General features: G+C 34.4%; 1 protein-coding gene across 2 annotated transcripts in view; it reads right to left on the bottom strand.

Annotated features, from left to right (window-relative positions):
- Positions 1-4,350: 4,350 nt before the first annotated feature.
- The window catches only part of Orc3 (origin recognition complex subunit 3), a 42,835-nt gene continuing 24,429 nt past the window's right edge, over positions 4,351-22,756 (bottom strand). For both annotated transcript variants that reach the window (XM_069832823.1, XM_069832824.1), the window contains 5 exons: positions 21,456-21,572; positions 17,207-17,518; positions 14,150-14,386; positions 10,678-10,865; positions 4,351-8,968 (listed from right to left, as the gene is read on the bottom strand). In XM_069832823.1, coding sequence (XP_069688924.1) covers positions 8,863-8,968; positions 10,678-10,865; positions 14,150-14,386; positions 17,207-17,518; positions 21,456-21,572 — 960 coding nt within the window. In that variant the 3' untranslated portion in view covers positions 4,351-8,862. The remainder of the gene's footprint in view (positions 8,969-10,677; positions 10,866-14,149; positions 14,387-17,206; positions 17,519-21,455; positions 21,573-22,756) is intronic.

Raw genomic sequence — 22,756 nt, 5'->3', positions numbered from 1 at the left:
TCTTCACGAGCATCAATGCGAAATACGCAACGACCTAGCACTCGATGGAAATACGACTCAGTCCACCCTAAATCCAAAGTCGACCGTGGACAGTCTATTGTTTCTAGTTGCTAACCGCTTGGAGCGCTTTATCGCGAGATTTGCAAAAAATCACCTCAAGCTTCGCGACAGTATATAGTAGACTGTGGTATTACTTAACAATGTTTACAGCCTATTTAAGTGGAATTGATTATAATATATATGTCAGTGTTGGCATTACTGTTAAATATTAGAAATTCGCAGTAATCTGTTTAAATAAATTAATATTACGTACTTGTATAACAATAGGCCTATAGAATTTAATGCTTATCGAACAATTACAGATAAAAAAAAAAGCATTCGTTATTTCTTTATAGAAGATTATAATTCATACACGTTATCTACCCCTATTTTTTTAGGTTGGAGCATACGTTTACACCAATCCTCAATCGCATAAAAAATACTCTTATTAAACATGAAACTAACAGAATTAATATGAAGATTCGATAAAAGCCTACCTTTTCCATTTTATGGCTGCACGAGTAGACTACAGAAATTCGCCGTTGAGGTTAAAACACAGCAAAACTAGCACGGCGTTGATGATGCCGGCACTACCCGATACCTAAGCCTTCGATCAAGGAAGATATTGAACAATATCGATTAATACCATAGAGATAAAAAATAAAGATATTATAGGGAATAGGAATGTCAGAATTTTGAGAATTTAGCAAATTGTCGCTTTTAAAGCCAGAGTTTTAAGAATAATAGAAATGATTTAAAGGACACTTAAGCACACTTTCTATCTATAACACCGAGTACTTGCATAATCGAAATGTTTCATGAATACTCCATATTGAACTGTCAGAGATAAGGAGATAGAGATGCCGATGATCATAAACAGAATCAATTCAAGCAAAATCCTGAAATTATACTCGTTTCCTCCATGACGTCACAAGATTTACATGCATTTTCGTTGTTTTAATCTATACTAATAATAAATCTGTAGCCGAAATCTTTCTGGTAATTTTCGATTTTCCAAAAATAATTGGTCCTAACATATATAATTAACCACTCTGAAACCGAAAATCGCTTTTTTGAAATTTCTGCTTGTATGTCTGTCTGTCTGTATGTTTGTTACCTTTTCACGCGACAATGGATGAACGGATTTAGATGAAAATTGGAATATAAATTAAGTTCGTTGTAACTTAGATTTTAGGCTATATGGCATTCAAAATACATTATTTAAAGGGGGGTTATAAGGGGGCCTGAATTAAATAAATCGAAATATCGCGCTTATTATTGATTTTTGTGAAAAATGTTACATAACAAAAGTTTCTTTAAAAATAATTTGCGATAAGTTTTATTCCTTGAAAAATTTTGATAGGACTGATATTTAATGAGATAAATGAGTTTTAAAATTAAAATAACTGTCATCTAAGGCCGTGTAATGAATTAAAAAACAAATGACTTCGTCTAAAAGGGGCCTTGGACAGTAACAATCGAAAGCTATGAAAGATAGCGTACAGGGAATGTTTCTGTGTTTATATTGTCGAACAGGCTTTTAGTCTGATTTAAGTGAATAAATTTGAATCAATTTTCCTAATAACTTAGTGCGAGCTCTTATCTTTGAATACAACCCAATCCCAGGAAAAATATTTTAATTCTCTTTAACCTCCCATTGTCAGGGAAAGTAAGACATGTCGCGTTTTTTTTAACGTTTACTAATATTAATTTTCGAGGGTCATGGAGATGAAACGGACAGATTTTCGAGTAACACTGATGAGAGTCCACCGCTGTGGAGTAACAATCAGTGAAACGAGAGGGCCCTGATTCAAATCCTGATTGAGTTTTTTTCCGGGGTTTTCCCTCTACCAATTGAAGCAGAATTGCTGGGTAACTTTCGGCGCTGGACCTCGGATTCATTTCGCCATCATTAATTCATATATCATCATTCATATCATAGCCCGGGTTAAGTTCACGGTGCGTTGTGCTGTACTTGCACGAGAGCACAGCCGTTCGGCTACGCAATCATTCACAGAATAGGAGTGATAAGACTCTCTTCAGTACAAGAGGATGGGGGGGAGCACTGATGGAAGTCGGTCCTTGGTTGCTAAGTAATAATTGAATACCAACGACGGATTTATAGGAACATGTTATATGCAAATGACAGAATAAAGACTGATCTATACAAAAATTATGTTTATTTTATTTAAAAAATAACATAAAGATGGATCGGGATTTATTGCCAGTGAAATACATAAATATATGCGTCCTTTTCAAAAATGCAATCCCTTTGGTCCATCTCTTACGGTTTAGGAGTTAGAGCCAGTTATGTTTGGCTTTAGAAACTGCTATGCTGAGAGCATGACGCAATAACCTTAACAACTCGAAGCATGTGACGTCAAGCACAGATAAACATGTCTACAGAAAGCAGACGCGCAGAATATATGAGACTTTATAGGAGAAGGAAACGCGAACAGAAAGATAATTTCCAATCTAGTAATAATGTACCCAAACGAATAAAAACTAATGCGGAATGCGTACGTGAATTTAACATGGGCTAAATACTTTGGGTGCTGTAAATAAATAATGTACATATAGTAATGTTTAATTTTAATGCCAAGGTAAGGTTCTTTCAATACAAAACCTAACATACCTATCACGTTATCCATCGTTTATCGAAGCTTTTAATAGAAAAAGGAGCATCTTCTGTGGATCTGTGGAAAAAGACTAGTGAAGTGCTTTGTATGGAGTGTGGCATTGTATGGGGCAGAAATATGGCCATTACGACGAAATGAAGAGAAACGAATAGAAGCATTTGAAATGTGGATATGGAGAAGAATGAAACGTGTGAAGTGGACAGACAGAATAAGAAATAAAGCTGTGTTGGAAAGTGTGGGTGAAGAAAGAATGATGCTGAAACTGATTAGGAAGAGAAAAAAGAATTGGTTGGGTCACTGTCTGAGAAGAAACTGCCTACTGAAGGATGCACTGGAAGGAATGGTGAACGGGAGAAGAGTTCGGAGCAGAAGATATCAGACAACAGACATTAAGATATGTGGATTGTATGCGGAAGAGGAAGGCAGAAAACAGGAAAGATAAGATAACACTGGATTTGTAGTGAAAGACCTGCCCATGTATGTATGGTAACTGATGCAACATGAAAAAGACATTCTCAATATTAAATTTAAAATCAAAATATCTGTGAGATACATAACTTTCATTAACATTAACTTCCTCAGATAAAAGTAAGATTTCTTTTTCTTTCTTTAGAAAAACATGGTTATTGACTTCTGCAGTTGATTTTGTACAAATGCGTTAGATGTCAAATGAAATTTGCACTGCACCTCTTTTACAAACATGTTCTGGTGTAGCAATAGAAGAAAGTACATTTTTTTTTAGAATACCAAGACTTATCTTCAGGAACAGGCCAATGCCAACAAACAGGGCACTTGGACAGGACACTCACATGGACATCTCTTGTTTCTGGATGAATATCATTGTTGATACCTGCATATTTTTCATCTTCATCCTGTAAAATTACAAAACTGCTGACCTGAAGTTCTTTGCCAGCAATCTTCATGTTGAATCCAACAGTTTCTTGAACTGAAACTTTAGAATTGATTTTCAACGGAACTGTGCTAGCAAATAGTTCAGTTTCTGTGAAGTTGACTTCAACATTGGGTGCAAAGGAACTAATATACTTTTGATGGTGAAGCTGATGTTGATGAATTGTCAGTTTTTCTACGTTCCCGAGTTTTCCTAATCCTTTTCTTACTGCCTTCCTCCCTCTCTACCTTTCTCCTAGCAAATGAAGTTTTTCAATCTTTTTCTGTAATCTTTAATTTTTCCTGCTGATGTTTTAGGTGCCATGTTTCATTATACTTTAACAGAACGTGAGAAACTGAAGTCCTTGCATTGTTTTCTCTGTTTTTTCAGTTCTACCATAATTACTACCAAACTAACTTATCAAAAGTTACCATTTTTTCATCAATTTGTGTTATAATTGCCTGTTTTGGATCATATGACTGCTCAATTGCTTGTAAAATAAACTTTTTTATTAAAATGGTAACTGACGCAAAAGAAGGGTTAGACATATTTCACTTCCTACTACTACTACAGACACCGCTCATGTTTTTAAGGTTACCACACATCCTCGTTTCCCGGGGACAGTCCCCGAATTTTGCTTCTTGTCCCCAGATTTAATAATCTGTACCCGGTATGCCTGGATTTTCAGTGTCAATAATTATCAATAATGATCCTTGTGCATTGCCGATTTTTTCATGGTGCCATAATAAAAAATGAAGATGACGTAACTGCAGTAGTCTTCCATATTTTTATATATAGACAGATGTTTTATTCATGTTGAAGACATTACAAATAATGCATAGCAACATCAATAAAAACATTAAAAATTAAAGGTCAATAAAAAACTGAACTCTAGGAAAGAACAGAACATTACTCCATCACCAATTAAGCAACTTTTGTGATGTTTACAAGATATTCCACAACAGAATTCTGAGTCTCTCTTGTGAATGTTATGACTAGACTTCGTTGAATTGCCACACGCAGCATGCAATCAGGTTGCCGATGTACGGTAGTATAGAGGAGGTGAGCGACCGCCCGTTCGCATAGTATAAGCAGTTCATGTTAAGAGATGTGACCGGTCCAAATAGATGGAGCAGCTACAGCTAATGTGTACCTATGTAAGCACTTGTTTTTGCATTACTGTGGTTGGAATAGTCAAAGCTTAACATTTGTTCAGTGCAGACAAGAATTGAATCAAACATGCTACAATGAGAGCGTTGCTGTTCCAAATAATTGCCCCTGGAATACCCTTACCCCCGCAGCCAGTCTTGACCCGTTGGGGAACGTGGTTGGATGCTGTTAATTATTATGCAGAACATTACAGCAAAATAATGGAGGTAATTGATGCACATTCACGAATTATTGCCTTTGATGGTTGTTCTCTTCCATACTTAGTCCTGAAATTTCGTTGGACCTGTGTATATGGTCTTGTCTCTATGAGCCAGGAAACATAATGCGTCTTCTCTTATGGAGTAGTCAATTTGTGGAAATGGTCGTTACCTCTTCAGCACTTACTTAGCACAACTGAAATTTAACGTAAAAAAAAAAAAAAACAGAACTGTGATACTCCATTATTTTGTTATCTAGAGTTGAAGATAATTTGTGGACACTCTGTATATCACTTTCTTACCCTGTGTCAACAACGTGACTCAACTTAAAGTGACAAAAATGGATGCATTTACAAAATACACATTTGACATTCAAACCATCCAAAATAATTTCATGGACTGTTGTTTCTATCACCATTTGATGCCCATTGCACGATATACAGGGTGGAAGTGAAATAATCCTGCAGATTGAAAGGGACGATAGGGTATGCTTAAATGAATACAAAACACATATACAGTAAAACCTTGATAGCCCGCTTATTACGCTATCCCTTGTAATACACTTTTTTTTGTCCAGTCGCTGCACATTTCATATATAATGCCTTTATAAAATACCCCGCTTGTTGCACTCTAGTCCTGCATAATACGCTGATTTTGTGGAATATTTTCGATGTAATTTTCAGCAATGTACTGTAAAAGCAATGAAACATCTTGGTCATTGAACTCACTGGTGCCATTAACCTGAAAAGTATTGGTATTCGACCCTTTACCTGCGCATTTAAACCTTCATACTTCATAACTTAGTATACCCCACCCTCTTGTTATGCTCTCTTATTCGACTCCTTACCTGCGTGGTTAAAGCTTACATGCAGTTACAATGTCCCACCCTCTTGCTAACCGTCTCTCTCAAACAGTATTCCTCACTCGGCCCTAATAAAATTCTGGAAATTTTTGCTGCACAGTTTGTTGTCCCTTAGTGTATTGAAGTGTCTGTGAGTGTGATTACAATGAGTGTTAAAATGAAAAGCGCTTTCTGTGTCGGAAAAATTGGAAATCTTACGAAAGTACGATGAGAACAGTACTCTTACTCAGAAACAACTCTCTGATTCATTAGGAATCCTATCATCGACATTAAGAACGATAATAAAAAATCGCGACTCAATCACTACAGCTGTGACGTCATGAGGATGTAATCGCAGGAAACTGAAGTGTGGTAAACATGAGGACTTGGAGTGCATGCACACAGCAAACAACTATAAATTACTGTTTTTTTTTTTCGAAAGAATTAAGTACAGTAGATGTTGTAAATGTCTTTGACATACAATATAGTAATTACATAATGGAGTAATACTGTATTACCTTTCATGAATCATTTATTTCAATAAAGAAAAATGCTAATAGATACTGGATATAAGTCAAAATTAGTATATCCGCCTAATACACAGTCCCGGTTTACTCCCAGTCCCTTGAACAGCATCTTATCGGGGTTTTACTGTAATACATTTTGTAATTAAATGTACGGTTAATTAGAAAATTAAGTTGGAAGTTTCATCAGTCTGGTAACCTCACCGCTAACACAGCTCTCATTCTTCTCATAATACAGATGTAAGAAGTCAACAAAGCCAGGTCCGACTACCTACGTTAACGATGAACTACCTCCCACCTCCATCTCTGGCTGCAACATTGCAATCTAGGTGCATCATTCAGTGGCTTCAAATTAGTGTTTGTAAATTAAATTTACACAGAAACTGTCCACAATATTGAAACATGCCAGAGGGATAAATGATTCTTTATTATATTTTCTATCGATATGACCAAAAGTCATGATCCTACTCGCAATAGTTACCGAATAAGAGGCTGTTAAACATTTGGGAAAAAGCAATTTTTTTCTGGAAAAATTATGGACTTTCCACCAATATGGTATTACAGTGAAACCTCTCCTTACGGACACTCCTCATATACGACAGATTTTTATGTCCCAACTGAAATAATATAGAAATAATGATAAATTCAACTCTCGTTTACGGACACTCTCAGACACGGACATGGACAGCTGTTTCACAGTCAGCTTGCTTTACCTCCTGACTGCGGACAGAACTTGGACTTCAAGACATAATGTGTTACAAAAATGGAAAATTTAGTTTTGAGAACTGTACAGAAATTCCTTAACATGAAAGAAGACAGTAAGGGTCTCGTAGGCTACCACTAGCCCAGCCCTACCCCTTGTTAGCTGGAAGCGGATGGATAAATAAAGTCATGAAATTTAACCTGTCTGATGGGTGCAAGGTTTCCACGATCGTGAAATTGTATTCCACACATGATAGGGTTAGTAGGATTATTCTCTTCACTTCAATCAATTATTCTGTTTCGAGAGACATGGCACCTGAACGTAAAGGTTAAGTTGAAAACTGTAAATTACAGTACTGCATGACTGTAAGTAAACCTAGAATAAAATTGCATGGCACAGTACTGTTTTTTTTCCCTTTTTCGATCTTATCTACTGTAGTTCAAACTTGCAACGAATTTACTGTAGTATACTGTATTTAGAATTAAACTACAGTAATACATTTCATTTAAAGCGTGAAGGGGTACATAATCTATACTAATAATAAATCTGTAGCCGAAATTTTTCTGGTAATTTTCGATTTTCCAAAAATAATTGGTCCTAACATATATAATTAATCACCCTGAAACCGAAAATCGCTTTTTTGAAATTTTTGTTTGTATGTCTGTCTGTCTGTATGTTTGTTACCTTTTCACGCGATAATGGCTGAATGGATTTCGATGAAAATTGGAATATAAATTAAGTTCGATGTAACTTAGATTTTAGGCTATATCACATTCAAAATACATTATTTAAAAGGGGGGTTATAAGGGGGCCTGAATTAACTAAATCGAAATATCTCGCTTATTAATGATTTTTGTGAAAAATGTTACATAACAAAAGTTTTTTTAAAAATAATTTCCGATCAGTTTTATTCTTTGAAAACTTTTGATAGGACTGATATTTAATGAGATAAATGAGTTTTAAAATTAAAATAACTGCCATCTAAGGCCGTGTAATGAATTAAAAAACAAATGACTTCGTCTATAAGGGGCCTTGGACAGCAACAATCGAAAGCTATGAAAGATAGCCTACAGATAATGTTTCTGTATTTGTATGAAGTAATATCAGAAGCTAAATTAACCAATTTGTATAATTAATTATTAATTCACCATTGGAAAGTGTAGTTTCTCTAGATGGACATAATGCTATAATGTTATTACAGTATCTTCTGAGGGAATCGAGGACAGGTAAGATTAAAATAGCTTCTTATGCACAGAAAACTTGATAGGCTATTCTGTACATTCGTTTCCTGTATTTCCTAAAATAATTTTTATGACCAAATGAGTGGTCTCTGGATCAAAATGATCGCATTTTAATTATGCAAATACAATTTAAATTAAGTAACATAATAAAAGATTTATCCTTCTATCAAACACGAATGTTCCCTGGATCAGATGTCCTATTTTAATTATGTAATTACTTTATATTTATTTCTAATGGGTGCAGCGGAGCGCATGGGTACGGCTAGTGCATATTATAAATTTACTGTTAGATTGGGGAGCCTCCCTCCCAATAACGGACACCTCCCAGATGCGGACACATTGTTACATCCCTTCGATGTCTGTAAATGAGAGGTTTCACTGTACACTTTTTAGTTACATACAACATCAGCTACTTGGTCTGAAAATCTGCAGAGTTATTTCACTTCCACCCTGTATACAACAGATATAATTAAAAACAAAAATGTTTTAAGACTTTTCGTTTGTACAATCAAAATGAATTCATGGAAACTTCTTTCTGTACCCATCTGGTACGCAATCATGCAAATATACATTAAAGGAACAATCATATCACAGTGAAGTCTGAACACAGACGAATATTTCACGAAGCTCCCCACGTCAGTCTGGTAACATGGTCCGTCTTCTTTCTCGATGTTTTAATGAAGCCAAGAAATTGCAGCTCTGCCACAGCCTGCGTGAACCGAGCTCTGTACTGCAGTTAAGGAACAACACTATCTTACTTGGGTGTAATAAGCGCTGAAGTAGAGTTCACTTTCACTGGAAATTCAGGTTTGAAACCCAAGTGGCAGCAATAGCAGTTATGGTACGGGGTGAGCTAGAAGTCACGTGCTGTAAGTACAGTATGCGTCATCTTTCAAAAGCCCTTGCTTACAATAAACAACTCTATCTTTGTGATCACATCATCAGTACAGCTCAGAAGTTAGACAAAACACCTTTTTTAGCTGGTTAGATATGCGGAAGATTTTAACAGAGAAAAACATGTTTCCACAAATTTTGGGACAATGGGGCCTTTAGGGCCGTAAAAAAAAACACAATTTCATGGAAAGATTTATTGGAAGAAATAAAGCAATTGTTGCACTATTTTTCAACATATTCCCCACCGGAATTGACACATTTGTCATACAGTGGATCAACGGAGAGGTGCAGAAGGCTGTTACACACTGGTTCCAATCCCAGGCGGCTGATTTCTACAACACAGGGATGATTGTATAATTTTCTAACAATGATTATTATAGAAGTAACAGCTGCTTTAGAATCACTGGATATAACAGCTTGTTGCAAATAACAGATCCAATATAATGATTCACTTACATACACCTAAGAGTATGGTAAGATTGATTTGAACGTGGCTATTAAACTTTTACTACATCATACTACTTTTGACCAATAAAATAGTATGGAATGATGTGTTTCAACCAATCATGGCTGCTAATTTTTATTACCTCCTTAGCATTTGTTTCTTTGTTTGCCAAGATTTAAAATTCTTCACGGTACTAGAAAACATGCTTTGTGATTGTAATTTGTTTCTCGCATAGATAGTAAACTGAAAATGGTGGCTCCATTCAAACATTTTAGTGAAGCATTTGACCAATAAAACGGTACAGAACAACATGTTTCAACCAATCATGGTTGCTTATCCCTACAGTTTTTATCATCAACTCCCTAGCATTTGTATCTTTGTTTGCCAACATTTCAAACTGCAAATTCTTTATGGTACTGTAAAACAAGCTTTGCGATCTCCATTTGTTTATCACATAGATAGTCAACTGACAATGGCTCCGTTCAAACGTTTTGGTGAAGTTAACATTAGTAAATAGAACTACTCCTCCTCCTCCCCCTCCCCCTCCCCCTCCTCCAAGTATTAGGCCAAATGCCTGTTACGATCTCACAGTTGAATTTTCAATCCAGAGCTTCTTTGGACGACCGAGAGATCTCTTCCCGTTTGGATGATAGTGGAGCATGACTTTTGGGATTCTATCTCTATGCATGCGCTGCAGATGATTTATCCAGTTGTTCTGACAATGTTTTACATGATTAATTACAGGTGAAATAGAATTTTAATAAGTCAATTAATATTTTATTGCATTACATTATAAACTTTCTTCTAATCGTGTAATAGTCAATTAAATCCCACTTGAGTTTTGATTTTCTATAGATAAATCAGAAACTCTAGTGAGATTACTGTTGATAAAACTCCAAAAGGCAAATTTACATAATTCTTGTTTCTGTAAAGCTTATTAATTTGATCTTTCTGTACAATTATTTAGCATGTTCCACAATCTTTTTGCAATTTGCAAATTTATAATTTTTTCATCTGTATTTTTTGGCGATAATTATTTATTTTCTAGCTTAAACACTGGTTGCAGTGAAGTAACATGGTTGAATTAAAGGATACTGCATCTGCGGGGGGACTTCTCTCTGCTCCTCTCCTGATTCGCTGGGGCTCACGATGGCCAGGAAGGCTTGCAGCCAATCGTACATGTTGATGAGCCGGCCGCACTCTAGGTGCAGCTTGTACACGATGCAGATGTCGGGCAGCGTGGACGAGACTGAAGACGACTTGTCCATCCTGCAGCAGTCACACTGCACAACAAACAAACGTGAAAAAAGTGAGAAGTGGAGAGATTAGGGTAGCAATATCAGAAGAATAGGAATGGAAATAACATGCAGGACACTGAGGATTAGGAGGAAAGAAAAGTAGGGAAATAGAAAGAGGTTAAAAATAAGACGGACATAAAAAAATAACAAAAACAAAAGAAAGAGTAGGGAGGCAAAAGGAGAGAAAGGTAGAGAAAAACAGCAGAGTGAATGGGACGGGCTAAAAAAAAAAACAGGAGAAAAAGACAGAGGAGGCAAGAATGGATATCTGTTCAGAAGAACAAAGAGAAAAAATATGAAGGTTAATGAGAAGAGACGGTGAAGACAGTTGCAATAATAACACAATATTAATGACGATTATTGTAAAAAATAAGACTAATTAATATGGTAAATATTTTACAATTATGCAAGATCTAAGTTTATAAATTAAATGTATAAAATTTATTGCTGTACAAGCAGTGGAAGAAATGTAGAAATTCTGTTTGGAAGTTCTCATACTTGTCGCTGAAACTCGAAAACTAGCAATGTTTATAAAAGAATCACAGATTGTAATAGCATATTTAAGAATCTCGAATAGAAATACAGAATCAAACTCAAAACTAGCAATGTTTATAAAATAGTCAGAGGTTATAAGAGCATATTTAAGGATCTCGAATAGAAATACAGAATCAAACTCAAAACTAGCAATGTTTATAAAATAGTCAGAGGTTATAAGAGCATATTTAAGAATCTCGAATAGAAATACAGAATCAAACTCAAAACTAGCAATGTTTATAAAATAGTCACAGGTTATAAGAGCATATTTAAGAATCTCGAATAGAAATACAGAATCAAACTCAAAACTAGCAATGTTTATAAAATAGTCAGAGGTTATAAGAGCATATTTAAGGATCTTGAATAGAAATACAGAATCAAACTCAAAACTAGCAATATTTATAAAATAATCAGAGGTTATAACAGCATATTTAAGGATCTCGAATAGAAATACAGAATCAAACTCAAAACTAGCAATGTTTATAAGAGAGTCACAGATTATAATAGCATATTTAAGGATCTTAATTGAAATACAGAATCAAACTCAAAAGTAGCAATGTTTATAAAAGAATCTCATATTATAATAGCATATTTAAGGATCTTGAATAAAAAAACAGAATCACACTCAAAAATAGCAATGTTTATAAAAGAATCACAGATTATAAAGGCATATTTAAGGATCTTGAATAGAAATACAGAATCACAGATTATAATAGCGTATTTAAGAATCCTGAATAAAAATACAGAATTAAACTGAAAACTAGCAATGTTTATAAAAGAATCATGGATTATAATAGCCCATTTAAGGATCTTGAATAAAAATACAGAAACTCAAAACTACCAATGTTTATAAAAGAATCACAAATTATAATAGCATATTTAAGGATCCTGAATAGAAATTTAGAATCAAACTCAAAACTACCAATGTTTATAAAAGAATTACAGATTATAATAGCATATTTAAGGTTCTTGAATAAAAATACAGAATCAAACTGAAAACTAGCAATGTTTATAAAAGAATTGTCAAACGCCAGTCTCCTTGTCGTTTCTCTCCGACGTGTTGTCGAGGTGGGGAGGGGAAACGGGAGTGACATGACAAGATGGCTGTAGTTTGTGGGTGGGGTGATGATACGAAACTGTGATGAAGTTTAAAGGAAAGACTGTTTTTAAAGTAACATGGTTTATTACAGAAATAACAGTGAAAGTGTAACTGTGGTTCCCTCCTAGTTCTGTGGGAGGGATAATGGTAAAAATGGATAATTTAGAAATTCGTCCTGAGGCTTCGAGAGTTATGATGGGTGATAGTAAAGTACGACTTGAGTGAGAGGGAGGTAGGGGTAACGGGAAAATCGACTTGCTCTCATGTGTGTTATGGTGGGGGCAGGATAACGAGAGAGAGGGAATCGGGTAGACAGTTCTCTAGTTCGAAGGATCAACACAGTGTACTGTGCGACTTACCGACTTCGAGAACAAGCTCCTGGCATCGGAGAATCAACACAGCATACTATGCGACTTACCGACTTCAGGAGCAGGGAAGATGGTGACCTCTATTATCGACGGATCAACAGAGCGAACTCGCGACTTACTGACTCTAGAGGGGGATTAAGGAGAGGGTTGTGTTTTATCGAACAAGCCGGGAAAAGTGCGGGAGTCGAAGTCAGGAAGGTGTGAGAGAAGGCCGATCAGGGAAGAGAAGTGGGCGGGTAGGTGGTGATAAGGCTTGTGACAAGAAGAGAATAAAATAAGTACGTAAGAAGTGATGAAGATTCAGCTGGTGTAGGAAAGGATACAGGAGACAGGGGAGCGGCTGGCTCCCTGTTCCTGGGGTGGTGGCCGTGTGTAGACACGTCCAAACAAAAAGCAAGTCTCTGCGCCTAAGCGAGAAGAGTTAGCACTGGACGAGGGCAGCTGCTAGCTAACCCCCGTCTGACCAATCTGACGCTATGGGTTGCTGGGCCTTCTTCTATACCCCTCTCAGAGCTGACGTCACTAAGCCCTTCTTTGTTTCGGGTGTTAGCGTGGGTTGATGTCACAATGCCTGGGGGCACTTCTACTGCCAATGTGACTCGTCGCCGTGCGATCCTTTCTTTCTCCCTCACAAGAGGGAAAAGCGAACCAACCTGCTTTCTGAGAGAGAGAAAACAGGGACTGTCGTTCGTGCGGGTAGGTTTGAACCATTTAAAGTAGGACGCACGGGCATCGAAAATTGATGTACACAACAGAATCACAGATTACAATAGCATATTTAAGGATCTTGAACAGAAATACAGAATCAAACTCTTGGTGCCTGCAATATAATTTGACACTTGAAAAGTCACCAGTCTTCTCATAACCCTTCTTGGAGTCACTGGACAAAAATCTATACGAACATAACAATATGAATATTCACTGGGTGCTTTCTAATTCAGCCGAGAATTTTCATTGATTGCTTTCTAATTCAGCTGAGTTAGTTGTAACAAAATTTCATACTAGAAATGCATACTAGAGTTTTGATCTAATTAATGTAAACTAAAATTAATTAAAAGTGAATCAGGCATAGAGAAAGAATAAGTTCACGACCATATGATGATGATCACATTAATAATAATAATAATAATAATAATAATAATAATAATAATAATAATAATAATAAGAATAACAATAATAATAATAATAATAATAATAATAATAATAATAATAATAATAATAATAGCTACAACAGGCATCATCATAAGCCAAACAGAGGTGTATCGTACCTGCAGATAGTAGCATGGGTTGTTGAGAGCCATGTGCACTACTGCTCGAGGAGTGCCCACAATGTGTCGTTTCACCCTGGCCATGTTGCTGAAGAACAACACTTCGTGAAACGGCACTGTCACTGGCGGAACGAGGAACTGCGGAAAAACTGAGCCTGCCAAGTAATCCAGCAGACTCTTTCTCGTTTCCTCATAGGCAGACAGAGGTCTCTGCTTGCGTGACAGCTCCAGTAACTTCTGCAAGAAGCAAAGACAAACCAATCAAACCAATGCTCAGATGATCTTAGATGATGAATACATACTGCACGTCAATCCAAATTATGTAAACAGATCTTGCCACATTTAAGAGGGGGGTTCACAGTTATGAGTGGGGGAAAAAAAAAAAAAAAAAAAAAAAAGTCAAGTTATTAATTTTCTTTATACATTAATTTTCACTTTCTTGTGATGAAAAGTTTCTTAGTTATCTTCAATAGTGTCCAAGAAATGCCATTCAACATGCCAGCATGTCATTACACATGCCCCTTTAAATTTGCTATTTCCCATTTTTTTCTGAAACTTTAAATCTTCCATTTGTTTTTCCACATAACTGAACACTTTTTTTTTTTTTTTCAGATATTTTAATAAAACTGCATGCTTGTACCTTTTTTCATATCGTAACAACAAAACCTATAATTGTAGCTCTAGTATTTCGATGGCTCAGAAATGATACCTCATATCTGCAGAAATGCTCATTTAGTTTAACTACATTATTATTATTATTATTATTATTATTATTATTATTATATTTACAAAATAGGACAGTTACTAATATTTTGTCCTTGAGTAGAAAAACTTGCAAAACAGTAAATTATACAAAAAGTTTGTCTATTTTAAAAAAAATTAATTTTTAAAATAACTTCTTGAGTCACCTGCAAATTTACAGATACGAGATACACTGCTCCATCGATATAGCAAGCCAATGTTCACCTATTTAGACATAACACGCACAGCAAGTCCCCTGCAATCAGCAAGCATCGTGTTTATGTAAAGCATGAAAATCAAGGAATATTATGTTGTTTAATCAACTGTCCAAAGACAGGTCTGAACCTCACAAGTGATACCAATAAGGCACCACTTATGAGGCAACTAGGCCAGGAGATAATGGGGTAGGATGGCTAGTTTCTTTCCCCCTCCATTGCACACACTGCTGACTAGTTACATATTACACTAATCAGACTTCAAATTTATACAAACAATTGTTCTTCCTCTGACACATATCGTCAAGTGAGATTACTGCCTGATATACATATCAGCTAGAACCTCAGAGGAGATGAATATTATGTACAGTAAAAAATCGATCATACGGGAATGGATATTTAAGAGTTGTTAATTCATTATAAAAAGTGAATCTGATATAACGTTAATATAGATGACATATCATATTGTAAATAAACAGATGTGTGGGTGGGTAAGTAGATAAATAAATAAACAAATAAAAATATATACGCAAGTAAATAAATAGATAAATAAATATTACCTTAAACTCTCCAGCAATATCTTTAATATTTGCGCTATTTTCAAGGTGCTGAATAATATTTACTTTGTCAGCAATACTCAGACGTGAATGTGTTTGTGACATGATGCCTTATCAGTATGTGGGCACTTGGATTCTCGTCACAACAGACAAAGTTGTGCTGTTTTCTGATTTCTTTAGACTCAAACGCATTCTACTAAATTGAAGGAGGAGTGTATCACTTTTCAGCCACGATTTATTTATTTTTAAAAAAGTTGTATGGACCACGGAAATGTTAATGTAATAATACATTCCACAAAAATTGAAGAAAAAATAAAAGAATTTTAGTTTATGTTGTTCATGCAGTTATTAGAAATATTTTAAAGTATGAATAATTTAAAATCATAAAGGAAATGAATAATGACTGCACAATATTTATCCCAAACTTTCATGAATGAATTACTGTTAATTAAAAATAGTTGACTAAAGCCAAAGCAGAGGTGAATGATCATCCAACCAGAATAGAGATATCGTGCGTTTAGGACAATGATCCCCCTGCCATTATAGCTGGTTTATTTCTTCATTTTACATTATTTATCGTCAGATACGTTAAGAGGATTGTTGACTTTTGAGTATTATTTTGTTTGTTGCTATGCAACTGTTGAACAGAACATATTCTCACTTGTTTTCCTAGGGAAGCAATGTTGCTGTTGTTGTTTTCTAATGCCAGGCGTTTGACAATAAAGTCATTTGACCTCTTGCACTCCAATATTTTTCAAAGATATTATCATGGTCAGCCACTGAAGCACAGATTTTGAGATGTTCCGAATCCATTTCTTGAAAATGGCAAGTTGTAGCCGATTTAAGTGAACACCATATTTTAACGTTTTGGTGGCTACTTCATTCACACACAACCCCCAGAATGTCTGGAGGACCACACCTGCTGTTGGTCGACAGGTCCATTGGACCTAGCTAGGAGATCTTGTTGATCACCAGCTTTCCCTCCTTAAGCCACTGGAGGACGATTTTAGTGCCATAACAGGTCAGCACTAGGAACAGAAAAGTAGGAAGGGTAGGAAAGAAAGTGAAATGAACCCCTAGGCCTCGAATGCTCTAATGCCGTCGGGGTCGAAGAAAGTAAGAGTTCAGTCAGAGGACTGGATAGCAAAGGGTAAAGAGGGAATTAGGTATTGGATAGAGGAAAATTATACCAAATTCGGTCATTAACTCATCAAGCTGACCAGTGCTAATTGAAGGGAAGCAATGTGACTTACATCAATGGCAACCAACATTATCATGGTAAAATTCCCTAAAAACAAGCTAATAACAGCATACTTAAGCAGTGGGAGTAGAAAAAAAAAAACTTTAATTCACTGTTGTGTATAAGTCATTGCTTTGGTTGCTAAGGACGGTGAAATAAAGACCAGTTTAGATACCAGTTAAGGATAAAGCTTATTAATGATTAATATTCTTTAATGTTTTCGTCTTGTTAGATATTATTTTTCAGTCATAATGCTTTCATTAATTTTACAGATTTTAAGCTGCACAGCCCCATGTAACATTACCTCTTTCAGTTGGTGCCTGTTGATATTTTCTCCAATATCTATTTTAGTCGGACTCTTCAGTGCATGCTCAGCAGTCTTCATCCCCAGCTCAGCAATCTTGGTGTGATACTCAGACAGCTTCTGCTCAACCTCCTTCAATGATGGACACTTCCCCGACTTTTCTTTCATTGCACTCTGAAGGATGCTCAGGACTTTCTCGATTTTGTCCAGCAATTCTTCACGTGACTGAAATCCAAGGAGCTGGAAGCACTCTTTGAACTGCGATGCTTCTGAAACGTTGCTTGCTACAGCCATACTGTAGACTTCCCTTAGCTGAAAGCATATGCAAGCTATTAACAAAACAATGTCTATAGTGAGGATCACGTAACAGTAATTCCTAGAAGACTAATTTGACCTTCTCTTCAGTGTTGCCAACTAATACTAGATATCACCAAAAGAGGATAAAATTATGTACTATAATAATAATAATAATAATAATAATAATAATAATAATAATAATAATAATTATTATTATTATTATTATTATTAACAATAACGATGTCTTACTTATTTATCACATCTCATCTTTATGTTGGGGTGGTGTTTTCTAAAAGGTTAAATAATTTGTGAAAGAGTAAATTTTTCTTCTGGACCTCTCGCACATTATGTTAGTAGTTAGTAGATTAGTATATGATCTAATATTAAAATGTATTTTGTCTGATAACATGAAATTCATTGCTTTGACTAAACATTTTTATGAATCACGAGATCTAACCTAAAAATGTATTTTGTTTGATCACGTGAAATGATTAGTTTGAATTCCGAAAACGAATGCCACTTTGAAATGCATGCTTTAGGGTCGAATTCATAGTCGTCACTTATAAAATGAGGAAACACTTAAGTAATGAGCATTTCCTTAGCACTTATTTCAGATCGTATTGCAGAGACGCTACTCTTTCATATGCCCTGAGCATTCCCTTGACATCGAAAGAAATATGGCAACATGGCTAGACGTGAGCGCTTTCCTACATTCAATTGTTTTCCAGTGCCTTCAAATTGTTAAATCAGCATTATTGTCATACACAAATACAGAAGTAAATATTATAGAGCTAAAAATTATACCAGATGTCCAGAAAGCATTTTACAGAAAAGAAAGAAGTGAGCTAAGATAACTAGTTATGAAATATAGAGATATGGACGAAAGTAAAAAAAAATTGATAATTGTTCTTTCCAAAAGAAGAAACTGACATGGAGCAAAATTGCAGTTGAGTGTAATGCAAACTCCGGAAATATTCCTGTAAGTAAATCATTTTCATTTATTTTTCAGTTATTTTTATGCTAAACAAAGTGGAAATGATATAATTACGCAAATTTTAACAGCTTATTCTTTGGGTAGAATACAAACAAAATTGCAAATAACACTTTGTTGGGAGGTGAATACTTTTCCAAAAAAAAAAAAATGCCACTTAAATCTACCTGAAATGCTGCTGTATCATAAAATCTCAAAGCAACCAGTACTTTCAGCAGTGGCGAAATCGGTAAGCCTCATTGGTTGTATTGTGAATTTAAATGAGAGACACCAGAATATTCACAACAGTGTTCTTGTCGAAATGGTATCTCCTCTTAAATTGTTGATCGTTATACATCTCTAAAGGGTTTTCCATATCTCTGATATATCTTTTGCTTGCCGAAACTCATTTTCATTTTAATTACAGAACTCAATAAATTAAATTACATCGTAATCATCATCTATTGTATACCGAATCAGCTGATTACAATGCATATGAGGAAACACTTGGGTAAGCTGACAAACTACCTTATTTGAATAAGTGTTCACTTCAGTTGGATTTATGAATTGGAAATTAAGTGTTTCCTTACGATAAGTGTTGACTATGAATTCGGCCCTTAGAATATTTACTTCATTATTGTAATAAAAGTCTAAACACGAAAGAAATTAATTAAAATGTGAAATGATATTTCTATCTATTACTGAAGTGCATGTATCACACGAAATATGTTATACTTATTTACACTTAGCCTACCTGACTCTAATCTTGAAATTGTCACCACAACATAAAGCAACACATACAATAACTATTATGTATTAATATTAATACTGATATTAATTAATTATTAGTATGTTCAAATTTCACTAGCTTCCAGTAATGGCTCAGAAATCTAGAACAATTTGAACTTGCAAAATTTAAACTATCGACAACTTGTGTCACTGCTGCCAACATAAGTTATAAAATCACTACCAGTTGTAGTATTTCTCAGTACCGAAATTCGAAACGAAGTTGGCAAAAGAAAATTCAACCTGCAAACTAGAAAATCACCATAATCCACTAGCTTATGTAGTAATGAGGAAAAATGGTTAGGTTTCACCCTTAGGTATTAAGTAAGCTGACCCGGACTACAACACGCTTCAGAAACATTTTTACGACAATGAGAAGAGCTGTATATTGACTGACTGTTGCAAGAGCATAAACTATTAACAATGGCCACATGACTATCCTGCCTGCCTTTACACCTAGATTCAAATTTAAACGAGATTGGTGGCATTTTATGAGTGGTAAGTATTTTTAGCAGTGGTGGGGTGATTGTGCAATGTGGCCATAGCATAAGGCAAGTCCCAAAATGTCGGGGAATTTTCATAGTTGAAGTTTTCAACATTATAACACAACTGTTCCCAAAGTGTGGGTCAGAGCTCAGAGGGTTGCAGATGATTTACAAAATAAAACAAGAAACTAGTATATTAATGTACATTAAGGGCCGAATTCATAGTCAACACTTATTGTAAGGAAACCCTTAAGCAGTTGCTCATAATCATTTCCAATTCATAAATCCCACTGAAGTGAACACTTATTCAAATAAGGTAGCTTGTCAGCTTACCCAAGTGTTTCATCATATGCATTGTAATCAGTTGATAATAAAAATTAAAATGTGTTCGGCAAAACAAAAGATATATCAGAGATATAGAAAAATCCTTTAGAGAAGTACAATGACCAACAATTTAAAAGGAGATATCATTTCAACAAGAACACTGTTGTGGATATTCTGGCGTCTCTCACTAAAATTCACAATACAACCACTGCTGAAAATACTGGTTGCTTTGAGGTTTTATGCTACAGCATCATTTCAGGTAGGTTTAAGTGGTATTTGTTCGAAAATTATTCACGTCCCAACAAAGTGTTATTTGCGTTTTCGATTGTGTTCTACCCAAGGAATAAGCTGTTAAAATTTGCGTAATTATACCACTTCCACTTTGTTTACCATAAAAATAACTGAAAAATAAATTAGAATGATTTACTTACAGGAATATTTCTGGAATTTGCTTTAAACTCAACTGCAATTTTGTCCCATGTCAATTTCTTGTTTTGGAGGGAACAATTATCATATTTTTTACTTTCGACGATATCTCTGTATTTCATAACTAGTTCTCTTAGCTCACTTTTTTCTTCTTCTGTAAAATGCTTTCTCGACATTTTTTAATAATTCTTAGCTCTATTATATTTACTTCTGTATTTGTGTAAGATAATAATGTTGATTTAACAATTTGAAGGAGCTGGAAAACAACTGAATGTACTAAAATGCTCATGTCTACCCATGTTGCCATATTTCTTTCGATGTCAAGGGAATGCTCAGTGCATATGAAAGAGTAGCGTCTCTGCAATACGATCTGAAATAAGTGCTAAGGAAATGCTCATTACTTAAGTGATTCCTCATTTTATAAGTAACGACTATGAATTCGACCCTTAGGCTCTTTTAGATTAAAATAAAAAAGGTTGAACACAAAAATAAGAAAACGTTTCAGTAGCTTAAAACAAGAAATAATTAATGCGAAAATGTGTCTGTTTTTCAGGAAGTAGGATCTGATATCTGAATTTTATATTCAATATATGCACACTGATATCATTTCCAATTTCCAGAAATTCCTCGTTTTTGTTTTGATGGAAATCACAGACTAGAAACTTATTTTCCATAAATACAGTTTGTAAATGCTGTAAAAAAAATTTAATAACTTCAGTTTTCAAGCTCGAGGTATTCTTGCATTCTTATAGTTTCAACATTCCATATGCAGGTACATATTTCAGAGAGCCTTTCTTCAATAGGCCTATTTTTTTCTACAATTTCAACCGGTTGAATGCAACTGTCTAAAAACGGATTGAGTATCCATCTGTAACTGTCATAATTGTTTTCAGCAGAAACAAGAAACTAAAAAAGGAAAAATACCAAATCTATGAATGAACCAAGACAATTGCATACATACATGTTTCCCTAAGGGTGCTTTCGGAAGAGATGACGTCAACACGTGAAGACATCTTAGGAAAGTGTGGAAATTCTCAACATATTCGTGCAATTCCACCATCAGTTTCTGAAGTACCACCTGCAATGAATTTGTAAATCATTCTGCTTGTTCAAACATAAACTTTGACACGGCTGGTATTAACAATGGTTCCATGCAGACTACAAGAACATATATGAACAGTGAAACAGTTAAAAATCTTGGCATTTTTATGGATAGCGATCTAAATTGAAACACTCAAGTAACACACATTTGCAAAAAAATATTTTCTCAACTTCACTCCTTGTTCCATATGAAAGAATTTCTACCACTTAGTCTAAAAAAGAATCTTATTCAGACGCTTGTAATGCCCCATTTTGATTATTGCGATTCCTTGCTAACTAATGTAAGTTCACTCTTAGCTGAGAGACTACAACGTGTTCATAATGTGTGCATACGATTCATCTGCAATACTCGTAAATTTGACCATATAACACCTTCCCTCCAGTGTTGTGGAAGAGAAGGCCTCATGGCCTTAACTACACAAGAATAAATAAATAAGTAAATAAGTAAATAAGTGAATGAATGAATAAATAAATAAATTAATTAATTAAATAAATAACTAAATAAATAAATAACTAAATAAATAAATAACTAAATAAATAAATAACTAAATAAATAAATGAATAAATAAATAAATAAATAAGTGAGTAAATAAATAAATAAATAAATAACTAAATAAATAACTAAATAAATAAGTAAATAAATAAATAAGTAAATAAATAAATAAGTAAATAAGTAAGTAAATAAATAAGTAAATAAGTAAATAAATAAATAAATAACTAAATAAATAAATAACTAAATAAATAAATAAATAAATAACTAACTAAATAACTAAATAAATAAATAAATCAATGAGTGAGTGAGTAAATAAATAAATAAATAAGTGAGTGAGTGAGTGAGTGAGCAAATAAATAAATAAATAACTAAATAAATAAATAAAAAAATAAAAAAAATAAAAAAATGAAAAATAAAAAAATAAAAATAAATAAATAAATAAATAAATAAATAAATAAATAAATAAATAAATAAAATATGTATCATGATTAAAAAGAAATAGTTTCAATGTTTTGAAATGGTATCAATGGCTGTATGGAAACGATGATATAAACACATCAGTGAAAATAGGATGCAAAACCAACAACCAAAAACTAAAATACCATATTTTTCAGGAAAATGGCTGACAAACTGAAAATAAAATTGATGAAAACAGCAGCTTTTGGCAT

This window comes from Periplaneta americana, chromosome 8, assembly GCF_040183065.1.
Source record: "Periplaneta americana isolate PAMFEO1 chromosome 8, P.americana_PAMFEO1_priV1, whole genome shotgun sequence".
NCBI classification, from domain to species: Eukaryota; Metazoa; Arthropoda; class Insecta; order Blattodea; family Blattidae; genus Periplaneta; species Periplaneta americana.
This window is presented reverse-complemented; position numbering and strand designations above follow the sequence as displayed.